At 53.3% G+C, this 15,184-nt stretch overlaps 1 protein-coding gene across 2 annotated transcripts in view; it reads left to right on the top strand.

Annotated features, from left to right (window-relative positions):
* CIMIP3 (ciliary microtubule inner protein 3) overlaps window positions 1-15,184 on the top strand; it is a 216,296-nt gene extending 201,112 nt beyond the window's left edge. The window contains exons 2-3 of one of the 2 annotated variants that reach the window (XM_036494194.2): window positions 9,178-9,252; window positions 14,609-15,184. In XM_036494194.2, coding sequence (XP_036350087.2) covers window positions 9,244-9,252; window positions 14,609-14,938 — 339 coding nt within the window. In that variant the 5' untranslated portion in view covers window positions 9,178-9,243 and the 3' untranslated portion in view covers window positions 14,939-15,184. Of the gene's footprint in view, window positions 1-9,177; window positions 9,253-13,267; window positions 13,360-14,608 lie in introns of those variants that run through there. The other variant, XM_036494193.2, reaches the window with a different exon arrangement.

The raw sequence follows: 15,184 nt of genomic DNA, 5'->3' as shown, positions 1-15,184 counted from the left end.
AGAGAGCTGGAGGAACAGCAGGGGAGCGAACTGTGGCATCAGGAAAACCTGTGATGGGGCCAGCACTATGGTGTAGTTGTTAAAGCTGCCACCTGTGGCCCTGGCATCCCTTTTGGGTGCCGATTCAAGTCCTGGCTACTCCACTTCCCTCCAGCTCCCTGCTCATATGCCTAGGAAAGCAGTGGAAGATGACCCAGGTCCTTGGGCTGCTTAACTCACTTGGGAGACCTGAAACAATCTCTTGGCTTTAGACCAGCAAGCCCAGCTCTGGTCTCTGTGGCCACCTGGAAAGTGAACCGGTGGGTAGAAGAAGTCTCTGTCTGTCTGACTTTATATCTCTGCCTTTGGAGTAAATAAATAAATCCTTATTAAAAACAAAAACTCGGGCCTGGCACAGTAGCCTAGTAGCTAAAGTCCTCGCCTTGCACACACCAGGATCCCATATGGGCACTAGTTCTAATCCCAGCTGCCCCACTTCCCATCCAGCTCCCTGCTTGTGGCCTGGGAAAGTAGTTGAGGACGGTGCAAAGCCTTGGGGCTCTGCACCGACATGGACTCAGCAGAGGCTCTGGACACCTGGCTTTGGATTGGCTCAGCTCCGGCCATTGTGGCCGATTGGGGAGTGAATCAGAGGACAGAGGATCTTTCTCTTGTCTCTTCTCCTCTTTGTACATCTGACTTTCCAATAAAAAAATTAATAACAATAATAATAATAAATCTTAACCAAAAGAAAAAAATCCATGTGTTCCCAAATGTTTCTGGTCAGAGACACACTTGCCTTCAGCTTCGTCCCTTTTCACCCGCTGTCAGGGCACTCCTGAACCCAATTTTTGTCCATTCCAGGAGCATCCGTGGGTTTCACAATATCCCAGTACCATACGGGGGGTTGGGATCCCTGGGGAGAGGAAACAACCTTGGCCTCATTTCTACAGTGGTGGAGCTCAGCGCTTTCCTGGGAAGCTGTGGCTTCTATGATTCAAGGCTGTGAATACTAAATGAGCCAAAAAGATACGACCAAAATGAGGCAGGGTCATGGAGGCTGGAGTCCAGGAAGGCGTCTTGGAAGAGTAGAGCTGGGTGCTGGCCCAGGAAGGGTGACAAGGACCTTCAAAGAGAAGGAAAGGCACCTGCTCGAGGGTATGTGCACACCCACCCTTCCTCGAGGTTCCTGTCACTGTACTCTTGGAATGAGCACCAGGGCACCCTAATGCCCTCTTCTTCCTTAGCCATCATCTCATACCACTTAGGTGCCTTCCACCCAGGCCTCAGAGGGGCTGCTTTCTGGCAGTGTGAGGTCTCAACTACCCTCGGTGACCCTGGGCTCTGATGCCCAGCCAGCACTCCAGCTGAGTCAGCATCAAACAGTATCCATCCCAGGCCCTTCTGCAGGATAATCTGTGTTCTCCCAAAACACTGGGCCAAGAGAAAGCCAGAGTAAGTGCAAAGATGTGGCTCCTGAGTTCCAGTCACCGTGGTCTGTTGAGGGAGCCAGGCAGAAAGCACTGAGTGACAGCCAGTGGCACGGGGTCACCAAGCACAGGGATTCTGTGAAGAAGGTAACCAGGTGGGCCTGGGGGATTTGAGCAGGGCATGTAGAAAATGAGGCAGGGGGGCCTGGCGGAGTGGTCTAGCAGCTAAAGTCCTCACCTTGGATGCGCTGGGATCCCATATGGGGGCCGGTTCTAGTCCCAGCAGCTCCACTTCCCATCCAGCTCCCTGCTTGTGACCTGGGAAAGCAGTTGAGGACAGCCCAAAGCCTTGGGACTCTGCACCCAATGTGGGAGACCTGGAAGGAGCTCCTGGATCCCGGCTTCGGATCGGCGCGCATCGGCCCGTTGTGGCTCACTTGGGGAGTGAAACATCGGATGGAAGATCTTTCTCTCTGTCTCTCTTCCTCTCTGTACATCTGACTTTCCAATAAAAATTTTAAAAAATAAATCTTTTTTAAAAAAAAAAGAAAGAAAATGAGTCAGGAATGGATGTAGGGTGGAGGAAGGGAATGGGTGTCATACAGCAAGGTTGGCCAAGGTGTGGCCAGCTAGAAAATTCAGAAACAGCCCTAATATCCACCGGGCGATGACTAGTTAAATAAGTGATGGCATATCCATATAATGGAATAATAATGGAACTCTGAAAGCATGAATCAGCTGACTATGTCCAGTTATCTCCAAGATAAACTGTTACTCAAGCCCTGTGTGCAGCACACTGCCATTTGTGAAGGGCAGGAGGTGGGGCGAGATCCGGATGACCTCATTGGCTTGTTTTAGCTTGGGGAGACTTTGGAAAGATTCATACAAATGAACCCAAGTGGTGACCAGTGGTGGAGGGGCGGGAAGGTGGGGCGAATGGGAGGGAAGGGATGGGAGGAGACCTCCCCGGATGCCTGTCCCAGTGCTCACCGTGTGTCAGCATATTTCCTGTTGAAAAGTAGTGAGGTAGGAGAGCTTGGTCTAGAAGGGCCTGACCACTTCGTGTGGCCCACAAACCAAGGATAGCTGTGTGATCTGGAACTTCTTCCAAAATATAAGATCTTGGGTCCTCTTCCATATATATATACACAAATATATATGTGTGTGTGTGTGTGTGTGTGTGTGTGTATGATTTATATATATCCAAGCAGGGAGCTGGATGGGAGGAAAGTGGAGCAGCCAGGACACAAGCTGGTGCCTATATGGGAGCCTGGTGCTTGCAAGCTGGGGATCTAGTCATTAAAGCATTGCGCCAGGCCTGGGTCCTGTTCAGACCTTGGGTTTGTGCCCCTGTCACCATCCATGGTGCTCCTGACCTTCAGAGAACTGCAGGATCTCCCTAGCAGGGAATCTACACTTGAAATAAGCACCCAGGTGATCTGGGGGGAATATTGGAGAGGTTCTGGCTCCGAGCCAGAGGTGCTAGGAGGCTCTGTGGGGGGCCTGAATGGGCCGAGTTGGCTGGAAGATACTTGAAATATGAGCAGGGAGGAGAAGGTGTAAGCAATGGACTCAGGGCAGCTGCTTAATGGATTGTTTAATTGGCTAATCAGTGAATTAACTGAACCCATTGGGTGGGGATAGACCCAGTACTTGGATGCTCATCACGGAGACAGAAAGGGCATAATTGTTCTGTGAGATGGATAAAGGAGGGGCTTAGCACTGGCTGGCATTTGGGGTAAATATCTCATCCTCACAGTGTCTTCCCTGGGGGTGTGACCTGGTTCACAGGAATGTGGATGTGACATGCACAGCACACACGGAGTGCCCTCAGGTATCCCTCGTCCCTCCAGCCTCTCCACACAGCTGCCTTCTAGGTTAGTTTTGGTTGGGAATGGCAGAAATGGGCAGCGGAGCAATGGAGACTGCAGTTGACCTGGGGCGGGGGGGCACCCTGCCCTCACACCTCTCTTTTCTCTCCCTCATGCCCCTGTGTGCAGAACGGAGATGTCCCTGGAAGCCCTGCGACCTTGGGTGAGCAGTTGCTCCGGTTTCTTTCTCAGCCTGGCAACTTTTGGGGCCAAGTCCCTTGGGGGCAGAGTCAGGGCCCAATTCTCTGTCCAGCTCAGCACCCTATGCTGCCACCGCACAGCCCCTACTCCCATCGCCTCATCTCCACACCTCCCACCTGCACCTCCAGTAGGAAAAACAACCCCAAATGACAGGCTCCCCGTGGAACAAAGGCCCAATCCTGTAATTAAATCTCATCTTGGTGATTCAGTCACCCTGGAGAGCTGACTTGGCTGGTCAGCTCGGGGGTACAGTTGGTCACAGGTGCTCTTGCCTCCCAAGAGCCAGGTGTTTGTCACGATTGGGGCTCAGAAGCTAAGACTGAGCTGATAGTGCCCAAGGGTGTGGGCATCTTGGACCCAACCTAGGCAGGGAATGCTGTGTTTGGGTTGCTTTCCTGTGGCCCTGTGGACCCTGTATATGGGATCATGATGTTGTTGGAGAAAGCCTTGGCTGGGGGTGACCTTGGCTGACTGACCACCTCTGCTGCCTGGCTTTGTTCATCTGTCCACTGGGGGCTGTGGATGTCAGCTGCCATGTGTGATTCAGTGCGAGGATGGCTTAAGGTTCACAGGGGAGGGTCTGTCCAAGGACCTGAGTACTCACCTGCACTCCCCTACTACCCCTCCCAATTTTGGGCAGGGAGGTGCTGAATAGAGAACAATGACACAACAGAAGCCACCAGAGGCTGCAAGAGAACAGGGTCCATTCAGTTCCACAGGGGCACGGGAGCCAAGGCGGGGCAGGTGTCTGCAAGGTTTTCTTAAAGTCTGGGCGAAAACATCCTATTGCACACTGTTAAATATTTATTTATTTTATTTGAAAGATACAATTACAGAGAGAGAAAGAAGAAAAGACAGAAGAGAGATCTTCCATCTGCTGGTTCATTCCCTAGATGGCCATCATATCTGGAATTGAGCCAATCCAAAGCCAGGAGCTGGGAGCTTCTTCTTGATCTCCCATGTGTGTGCAGGTGCCCAACGACACAGCTGCTTTTCTAGTCCATCTTAGCAGGGAACTGGATCTGATGTGGAGCAGCCGGGACTTGAACTGGCACCCATCTGGATGCCAGCACCACAGGCAGCAACTTTACCCACTTCACCATGGTGCTGGCCCCGTGTCCTTGTCATCCTCCCGGGAGACCATAAGCGTTGCTGAGCTCCAGTTCCTGAAAAATGGAGGAGGATCAGACTTCCTACTCACAGTCTCACAGTTGGCAAAGGATTCATGGAGGTGGAACAGCAAATGGGTTCACTTGGTACCTCCTAGGGGCAGGAAACAGGAACCAACAGCATTTCCTGGGCACAGCCATCTTGTTGGGGCCAGCCCCCATGTCCCATGCCCCATGCCCCATGCCCTGGCTGCAGCTGGCTCTACTGCTGAAGACAAGCCCTGCCCCTCAGCAATCACCCCACACGCCTGCCCGCCCCACATGCCCCTCAAGGTTGCTGGCAGCCAATGATCGGTCTCGACTTCACAGAGCTGATTTGTTCAGCTATTGTCTCCAGAGCAGCAGCTACTCCCACCCACCCCATTCCCTACTCAGTGGGTCACTGTGGGGCCAAATGGAGAGAGTCAAATTCAGTCCCTGGGAAGGCCTCCTGACACTCTGAGCCATCACTCCCGCTGTAAGGAATGTGATCCTGAGAGACTCCATCCTCCCAAGGGCCAGCAGAGGATGGGGACATGACATCATGCCAGGGTTGGGGTGGGGGGAGCAGAGTGGATGAAGAAGGCAGAAGCACTGCATGGGGGGACTGGACAGCAGTTAGAAGCCAGGAGCTCACACCTGCCAGTGTAGCAGCGAGGGGAGATAAAATCTTAACAGCAGCAGCCATAAAAGTCAACAAGGGAATGAGATCTCAAGCACACAGTGCCACTTATGCAAATGAAAACCACCTGCACACAAAACAACAATATCTGTATGGCAAGAACACACATGAACCAGAAGATACTCATTAAGCATGTTGGAACACTTGCCTCTGGCTGGGGCGGCTGGGACCTGTGGTTGACCGATAGAGGACGGAGTCACAGCTCAAGACAGGTGAGCTTCCCAATCCCCCTCCCCCGACTCCACTCAGGCTCCACAAAGCAAGGAGCCTGAATGGCTCCAGCTGTCTGCTCTTGAGATCTGAGAACAAAAGAAAGGATCAGAGAGGTTGCATGCCTTGTCCAAATCACATAGCAGCAGATAAGGAGAGAAAATGCACAAGCCATCAAGCCTACGTAAAATGAGGCAGTGTGATCTGTCTCTGAACAGAGAGCAGAGGGAAGGCAGCTGTGGGTGTGGCCAGGCATGGGGGTTGGGGAGTTTCTGAGGTGTCAGCATAGCTCTTATCTCCAGGCTTTTCTGTCCCTGCTAGCACAGTAGGGGTGTGCATGGCAACCCTCACTTTCCAGGATTTTTAAGGATGAATCCAATGAGCGCACACCTGGAGGGTGGCAGGAGGTCAGTGAAGGGGGCTTCCAGGAGGCAGGGCTGAGTTCATGTTGTCTGGAGTTCAGAAATAATATTGGGGATGGGTGCCATGGCAGAGTAAGCTAATCCTGCACCTGCAGCACCAGCATCCCCATGGGTGCCGGTTGGTGTCTCACCTCCTTGTGACCTGGGAAAACAGAAGAGGATGGCCCAAAGCCTTGGACCCTGCACCCATGTGGGAGACTCAGAAGAAGCTCCTGGCTTCTTTAGATCGACTCAGCTCTGGTCATTGCAGCCATTTGGGGAGTGAACTAGTAGATGGAAGATCTTTGTCTCTCCTTTTCCCTGTAAATCTGCCTTTGCAATAATAATAATAACAGAAATAATAACGTAGCTCCTAGCATTCCCTGTCACTGTGGCACAGCTTTCAGCTTCCATAGCCCTCCCCATGAACCTTCAGGGTCAGCTTGGATCCCTATTGAGCCATAGACCCACTGGGGTTCAGAGAGGTGGGCTGACTCGGGCAAGCCCCACAGCTAGGAAGGGACAGGGTGAGGGGGGTTGAACGCAGGCCAAGTGCGAGCTAGAGGGCATCAGGTTCTTAGCTGCTGTACCATTTGCATAGGAAGTCAGACAGCCGAGGCTGCCCCCAAGCAGTGGTCACTGCCCCATCTGGAGCCTCCCACAGAGAGGGTGGTGTGGCCTGGATTGGGGTCATTGCTGGCAGTATCCAGTCCCATGGTCCTTTGGGGGCCCTTATCAAAAGGAGGCAGGATTTAACTGTTTCCCCGCCTTCAAATTCCAGTACATAGTCAGGAATGAGACTTGTTTCCTAAATCTCCTTGGTTGTTCAGTCCCCTGGCACCCACCCCAGAACCCCGCTCCCCTTAGCAGAGACAAAGCATGTCACGTGGTGAGTCGTGGCTCATGCTCCCCGAAATCCCCACCAGCCTCTGGGAGTCCCTCCCAAAATAGTTCCCTCAGACCCAGGAATAGGTACCAGGCCACTGTCCCCGTGGCCGGATGTGGCCACTCCCCCCAGAATGCTGTGTTCCCACCCTCCCTCCCTCCTCGCCTACCTCCATAGCAAGACCTCATCGCCCCCGAAGCACTTAGACAGTTGGCATCAGAGGCTGTGGCGGCAAGCTGCCACCCTTCCCTCCAGGTCCCTCTTGGAAATTAGGGGTCATTACCATCAGGGTGTGAGATCTAGGCCAACACTTCAACTTCTAATCAGCCCGCAGCCCCCAAGTGCAGCCCTGTCGTCACCAGCAGCCGATGCTGACACAGTATTAGCGGGCAGATAGGCCTGGCCCCAGCCCACGCTGGTGTGGCCAAGAGCAGGGAGCTTGCTCTGCTGCCCTCTGGCTGGTCCTCCCCCATCACCCTCTAGGCTGCCAACACCAGGGGAAATTCCACGGGCACTCCCACCTGCTGTCCTGAGAGATGCCTGCCCTGTGTGGGTGTAGAGAAGAGACCCTAGGGGTGGGGGAGGGGCTGATTTTTTGAGGATGATTTTTTGAGCTGCCCTCTCAGCCACCCACCCATGGGCCCAGCTGACTGGGCCTGCCCTCCCCCACCCCCAGCAATAACTAACATTTACTCTGCTCTGCCAGGCACTGTCCCAGTAGCTTTGCCCACACCCGGTAGGTAGGACCTTTGAGGTGAGTTCTCATGCTCCAGGTTGCACACTCGTTAAGGCAAGGGGCCAAGAGTCAAGGTCAGGCAGCCAGGCCCCTGGGCCTCAGATCCTGTCTCCAACACCACAGAAATCTACCACCCTCCCTGTGTCTGTTTACAGGCCATCCAGCTGCCGCCTGCTGGTCTGCCCTCCATTCTTGCCTTTGTCTCCCAGCGCCCCCTGTTCATAGTGCTTTGAGAGAAGGAAGGACAGTGCGAAGGCTTGGGGCCTGGCTCCATGGTGTACCAGGCTAAGTCTCTGCCTGTAGTGCTGGCATCCCATCTGAGCAACTGTTTGAGTCCCAGCTGCTTCACTTGTGATCCAGCTCCCCACTAATGGCTTGTGAGAACAGCAGAGGATGGGCCACTGTACCTAAGTGGGAGACGGAGAAGAAGCTCCTGGCTCTGGCTTAGATGAGCTCAGCTCTGGCTGCTGCAGCCGTCTGGGGGGTGAACCCAGAGATGAAGGTCTCTCTGTTTCTCCTTTTCTCTTTGTAAGTCTACTTTTTTTTTTTTTTAATGCCACAGCTTGCTAGGAGAAAGCAGGGCCTATTCAATAAATCTGTTGGTGCATAGAGATGATGAAATTGCCACAAAATAGGGTTCAAATCAGAACGGCTGGCTCACATGCCTCCTGCCCATCAACCACGACCTATCCACCTACCCTCGGCCCTCCTGTTTCTCCTCCCTCTATCTGTCTGTCCATCTTAGTTGGAAGGCTGACAGACTCAGAGATAAGGGACACTCAGCCCACAAAATCACCTACTCTGGCCCTGCCAAAGCAACCACAGGCGGAACTCAAAATTTGATAAACCTGTATATAGCAGGCTCATTTTTTTAAAGATATATTTTTATTCGAAAGGCAGATTTAGAGAGAAAGGACTGAGAAAAAGAAATCTTCCATCTGCTGGTTCACTTTCTAAATGGTCACAATAAGCCAGAGTCGAGCCAATTCAAAGCCAGAAGCCAGGAGCTTCTTCTGGGTCTCCCACATGAGTACGGGGGCCCAAGGACTTGAGCCACACTGCACTGCTTTCCAGGCACACCAGCAGGACGCTGGATCAGAAGCAGAGCTGTCAGAGAACTTGAACCAGCCTCCCACAGGGGACACTGGCACCAGACAGAACTCACTATGCCACGGCACTTGGTCCTAAAGGCTCATTTTAAGTTAAGAACTTTGAATGGACCACGAATTGCATTATAAATATCCAAATAACACTTGGCAAGAAAAAAGGTCCCTATCATTGTGATGTATGCATAGATGACAGATAGGTGGTGGGCAGGTGATAACATGGAGAGCTGTCATGTGTATTTCTTCCCAGTCACTGATTTCTTATGACATGTTGGGAGCCTGGGGAGGGGAGTGCATGGGGACTTCTGGAGGTTCTGCTGGCCTCTGTCCTAAGTCTGCAGGCTCCAGGGATTTATGGGATGAGAGACTAGCAGAGGGGCCCCTTCCATGTCCTGAAATTTCAGCCCCAGCCCAGTTTCCTTAGGAAGACAGAGGGAATTGTGGTGTAAAGAACATCACAATGACCCCAGCCCCACACTAGTTCAGCTCCCCTTGGCACACCCCAGCACACTCCCAACATCTGCCTGGGCAGTCCTGGAGGCCCTGACCACCTCAAGTTCCATCTCCCCCAGCAAGGACGGCCCTGGCCGAAGATGTTCAAGGTGGGCTGATATACAACCCATCCCCCACCGGCTGCAGCAGGGGGGCAGGAGGGAGATTGGAGTCTACACCCCCAAACCCGCAGACCCCAGGCCTGCCTCCATCCCCTCTTCCATCCCCATGGCTGGCAGCCAGGGTGGGAGTGGGGGGCCCTTCCAGGAGGCCTAGGTGCCTAACTTCCTTCCCTTGCTCTGGGGACCTTCTGGAGGAGTGGGTCCCTACCTGGCTCTCTGGCTCCTCTGACCCTGTGTGGCTCAGTTCACATCCTCCATTTCCTGGGCAACCTGAGGATCTGCAATGCTTAGGCTAGCTGAATAGATGCAGGCGTTTAACCCAGAAGGGCCCCATTCTACCCTCCCAGAAGGCTCTGCTTATTCCCACTTTGTAGGTGGGCACACAGAGGCACTGAGTTGTAATTTCACCAGCCATCAGGCAGCCAGGGAATGGGCGAGAATTATAAGCTGGTAGCTGCTTCCCTGCCCCTAGCCCACTCCTCCTACAGGGCAAATAGTTAAGGATCATATATATCCTGCCCCCTCCTCCATCCCCACCCTCATCCCCCAGCCACTGGACAAGAGGACCAAGGAGGTAGCTGTGGCGGCCCTAGGCTCAGCCACCAGCCCGAGGTGTTCAAGGGCAGGGTCAGTCCTGATACTCAGCTCTTCTAACCCCAAGGCCAGCACAACCCTCCCAGGCTGCCTCACCCAAGCACTCCTTGCCTTGTACCATGATCCAGGCCTTCCCTCAAAGGGTGCGAGCTGCTATCCTGGCAGCTTGGGTACTGGCTTGCCCTGTGCCCACAGGCCCTGAACACTTGAGAAGCTGGGACACTTTCCTTGCAGACCACATGGCAGACCCACATGGGACATCTTCTGGCCTGACCCAGAGAGAGCCCCCTGCTGCATCGCCCTTGACCCCATTTTAGATTCTGCTGGCAGGACACATTTGTGGGGGCATCTGAAAGGCACTCACGGCAAAAGGGGGGTATTAGCCCATGGTGGGGCGGTGGGAGGTCAGGGACGGGCTTCTCTCTAGGTTCCCTCTTGGGGCTCTGGCTTACAATCCACATGGAAATAAGCGGGTAAGATCTCGATGGGAGAGCAGGCGGGGGTAGGGGGGAGGGGGTGGCGAGAGCACCTGTCTCCACATGGCGCTTTCTTAGCCTAATGTTGATCTTGTGCTCCATTCTGTCTTTGGAGGTGGTGGAGCACCTCCTTGTGCGGTGTCAGATGTGTAGCAGCACCCCCTGGTGGCTCCACAAGATGCCAGCAGCCCCCCAGTCCCAGCTGGGACAACCCGGAAAATCCTCAGATACAGCCTTCTGGCAGAAGGGGTGGCAGAGAGGGAGCGCCACAGGTGGCGCGTGCGCACACAGGAACGAGTGCACTTGACAAGGGAGGGTAGAGAGGGAGACGATGAATGAAACCAGATGTTAACCTGGAAAGTATGTGTTGAGGCCACACCCTCTTCCCAGAGCTGCCAGGCCCTGGGAAGAGAAGGGTGCTGCTAGTCTTCTGGGATTAGTCATGGGAGCCTGCCCTGCCCCTGGAAGGGAAAGGGCATGCTTGGACTGCCCGGGTGCCTGTTTCAGCTTCCTGCTCTGACTCCTCCCACTCCCTCCCGCCTTCCCTCCTGTTCCTCTGTCTGGACTGTCCCTCTGCCCCAGGTTCCGGGAACAGCCTTGTCCTTAGACGTGCTGGGGGCCCTGTGTGTTACAGCAACGGGCTCATGGCAGGAAAGGTGTGCTCGACTCCTAGTTCCTGCACGACTAATGGGCACGGTGCTTACTCAAACGCTGTGAACCTGGACAAATGATCAGAGGCCTCCGGCCCTCAGACTGTTCATCCGGTAAATGGGCGTGACAGCCCCAGGGGCTCTTGGGAGCTTTCCAACTTGGCTTGATCCCGTTAGCTGAGGGTTCTCTTTCTCGTGTGGCCTCTCTGGCCAGTCCCCCCAAGTTATACCTACCTCTGTTGCCTCTGGTTGAGTTCCAGCCATGACTCGGGGGGACCACAATCGATCAGACAAGCATAGTGGGTAGCAAGGATGCGGAAGGCAAGAGGAGATCACGTGAAGCCCGCACCTCTATCAGAGCGGTCACTTCCTTAGAGTTCACACCCTTGATTCACCCTAGGCCTTCCTGGCAAAGAGCTACAACCTAAGGAGACATAGGAGACACAGACAGGATGAAATGGGGCGGGTGTGTGAGCTGGATTCAGAGAGAGCTTCCTGGAGAAGGTGGCAGAACTGCTAGGCTTGCAAAGTGTAAGAAGAAACGCAAACAGATGGCTCATTCAGTCACATGTGACTTGGTGATGGGGATGCGTTCTGAGAAATGCCTCATGTGAACATCACGGCAGGTGCTTATGTAAACTAAGCTGGCCATGACGTCACTGAAGGATAAAGTCTTACAGGATGGCTATACTGTTTGTGCGGAAACCAATCAATCGCAGCGGAGACTGCCTCTGAGGGAAGCCTGGGGTAAGTTTTGGGCCAGGCAAATAGCTCCAAAATGCATCCCCTAGGTTGTTGCATTAGGACTTTAGCCCCTGGGACTTTATTTTTGTTAAGAGAGCAGGGGGCTCAACTCTGTGTACCTCTGTAATTAGGGGCTCTCTCATAGTGCCCAGGGACTGGGCAGGGAGGAATAAAGCTCCCTGACATAGAAGTAGGTGGGTGGGTACCTACAAACATCTCTCATCTTCGGGCTGTGCTTGGTCTTGGCTAGGGGAGGGGTGAGGGGTGGGAGGGCAGAGGGTAGACAAGATGTGGGGGTGGTCATGGGAATGTCAAGCAGAGTGCTGGGATAGGTTTTAGGACAGCTGTTAATATGCCCCCTGGGATGCCCACATTCCGTATTGAAGAGCCTGAGTTTGAGTCCTGGCTCAAGTGGTTGGGTCCCTGCCACCCCTACTGAATATGTGGGCTCCTGGGCCTTTGTGAACTGAAACCAGCAGATGGGATCTCTCTCTCTCCAAATATTAAAACAGTGGCTACAGGATTGTAGTCACATGCCTCACCACGTGATGATGTTTCAATGATACACCACAAACATGACAGTAGTCCCGTTGCCTAGTGACAAGTTTGCATAAGGACATTCCCCAAGCCTTGCAGAACAAAGAATTGCTCAAGGGTGCATTTCTCTGCTGTATCCTCATCACTAAGTACTGATGCATAGCTGCAGATAAACATCAGCACACAGGCTGGCCTCCTGTGTGGGCGTTGGTTTAAGTCCCAGCTGCTCTACTTCCAATCCAGCTCCCTGCTAATGCGCATGGGAAAGCAGCTGCAGATGGTCCAAGTGTTTGGGTCCCTGAATCCTCATGGGAGACCAGGAAGAAGCTTCTGGCTCCCAGCTTCAGACAGGCCCAGTTCTGGCTGTTAGATCTGCCGAACTCCAGAGAATGAAAATACCAGCCAACTACAAACAGGCCTTTATTATGCTAAGAGAAGTCCCTTCCTGGGCCTTTCCCATATGGTGGAGGAATGAACAGGACAGGAGAGGGCCTCAAGTGGGAAAGACAAGCTGAGTAGTGGAGACAAAGGTTTTATACCCCATCTGACATGGGTGCTGGCATCAGCCCTGCTTGGGTCCTGATAGGACAGGGAATGTTGGCCTTTGTCCATCACTGGCCCGTATGTGGCCTTCGGGGCATGCCAGATCTTTAGTTGAGGTCGCTGTGGTGTCGACCCACTTTCTGTAACTGTGGTAACCATCACTGGCCACTGTGGTCATTTGGAGAATGAACCAGCAGATGGAAGATCTCTCTTTCTGTCTTTCCTTCTGTCTATAAATCTGCCTTTCAAATAAAAATTTTTTTTTTGAAAAATCATCACAAAGTGAACAATGTGGCAATGGGAACCCTGATAAAGTGGGTGGAGCCCAACTCATAACCAAGCAAGAGTGACAGTTGAGAGGAGGCTGATTTAGGCGGCAGGTCAGGGTATTGGTAACAATGAACAGCGTTCTAAAATAGAATGGATGACTGAAAGGCAAGCTCTTTGTCTTAGAAGCCAGCCGAGACGAGGCAGCATTTACTGAGCACGCTCTAAATGTCTTGGTCTGGAGGCAGAGCAGAAACAGGATTTGGGAGACTGTTATGCCAAGTGTAAGAGAGATGTAGTGGGCAAGAGATTGTGGCCTGAAGGGATATGGGTCTAAAGGGAGAAGCAGAATTTCCCTCACAGACAGGAGGAGAGCGTGCCCAGCTCTCCTCTGCAAGGGTTTGGGGACCTGGAAGGGCGGCTGGGAACGGTGGATGAGCTGATGTGATCAGAGCACAGGGACAGGGAACTGGAACAAGTGTAGCCACAGTGGCCCGAAGTCTTGCACGCTGAGGCAAGGGGCCTCAGTCTTTATTTCCTAGATGGTAGCGAGCCCAAGATGCTTTGAGGAGGGGGAGCCAGTGGTCTGGCTAATTCTGGAGTGGGTAGAAGCTGGGGCTAAAAAGGAAGTGATGGGGAGGTGGAAAGACTTGCGGAAGAGGTTGGGTCAGGGCAGGGATCAGGGGCAGGAGCGCTCCCGGATGCTGGGGACATGCACGTTTCACATGGCAATGCCTGGGTTTGTGCATCACCTCTGTTCTCCCCACCTGCCTGCTGATGTGCACCCTGGGAGGCGTCGGCTGTTAGCTCAGATGCTCAGGTCCCTGCCACCCACCTGGGAGGCCTGGACTGGGTTCTGAGACACCCAGCTTTGGCCTGGCCCCACCCTAGATTTTGTGGGCCTCTGTAGTATACTGATGGATAGAGGAATTTTCTGTCTCTGTTTTTATACCTTCCAAACTAAATGGAAATAGACAAGGGAGAGGCTGTGCTGTTACAGTAGGTGAAGCCGCCGCCACCTGTGAGTCCAGCAGACCACTGGGCACCAGCTCCTGTCCCAACGGCTCCAGTTTTCCCTACCTGGGAAAGCAGCGGAAGATGGCCCAAGCTCTTGGGTCCTGGCCACCCCTGCAGGACTCTTGGATGAAGCTTTTGGTTCCTGGCTTCTGCCAAACCCAGTGCTGGCAGTTGCGGCCATTTGGGGAGTAAATCAGCAGATGAAAGATCTCTCTTTACCTCACCCTGTAATTTGGATTTTATATATATATATATATATATATATTTTTATATAATATATATATATAATATATATATATATATAATATATAAAATATATAAACATGAAAAAAGTGGATGGGCCTAACAGAGCCATGTGGAAGACACTGACTAACAGCATACCATGGGGGGAGAATGGAGGCGGGATTGAGGAAGACAGGCAGGTGCCTGTGGCCAATAAGCAGGGGTCTGCACAGTGGAAGGCCAATTCTCTGGAGCCCCCGTATCTGATGCCCTCTCTCCTTTCCCTCGTTCCAGGACTCACAGAACCCCTTGGTACCAAGCCACGGGCCACAGACGCCATCCGGGAAAAAGCTGAAGCTGACACACCCAGCCCTGTCCTGCAAGTGGAAACAGGACCGTGAACTATCTCTGGCAGCTGCCTACGTGCCAGTGGTGGTGGACCCCCAGGGGCAGAACCGGGACAAGCTCAGATTCAACTTCTATTCCTCCCAGTATTCCAACTCTCTGAATCCCTTCTACACCTTGCAGAAGCCTACCTGTGGCTACCTGTACTGCCGGGAAGCAGACCACACTCGCAAACATTTCGACGTGCCTCCTGCTAATGTCATCTTATGGCGCACCTAAGGCAGGGCTGGCTAGTAGCCCTCCGCACGGCACCTGCGTCCCTGAGACCCTCAGCCCCGGAAGGGAAGAGCTGTGGGCTCCAGGAGAAATGGCACCTGCCTGGGCTGAAACAGCTGTGCCGTGGCTGCCTGCTGACAGTGGCAAAGGGAGGGCTTTGTAAGCAGCAATTAAAATGTGTTCTTCCCCCTAGCATCTAAGTGAGTGCCTATGGATGGCAAAGCTGAGGCTGGGGGGCATGTTGGACAG

This window comes from Ochotona princeps, chromosome 1 (assembly GCF_030435755.1).
Source record: "Ochotona princeps isolate mOchPri1 chromosome 1, mOchPri1.hap1, whole genome shotgun sequence".
NCBI lineage: Eukaryota > Metazoa > Chordata > Mammalia > Lagomorpha > Ochotonidae > Ochotona > Ochotona princeps.
This window is presented reverse-complemented; position numbering and strand designations above follow the sequence as displayed.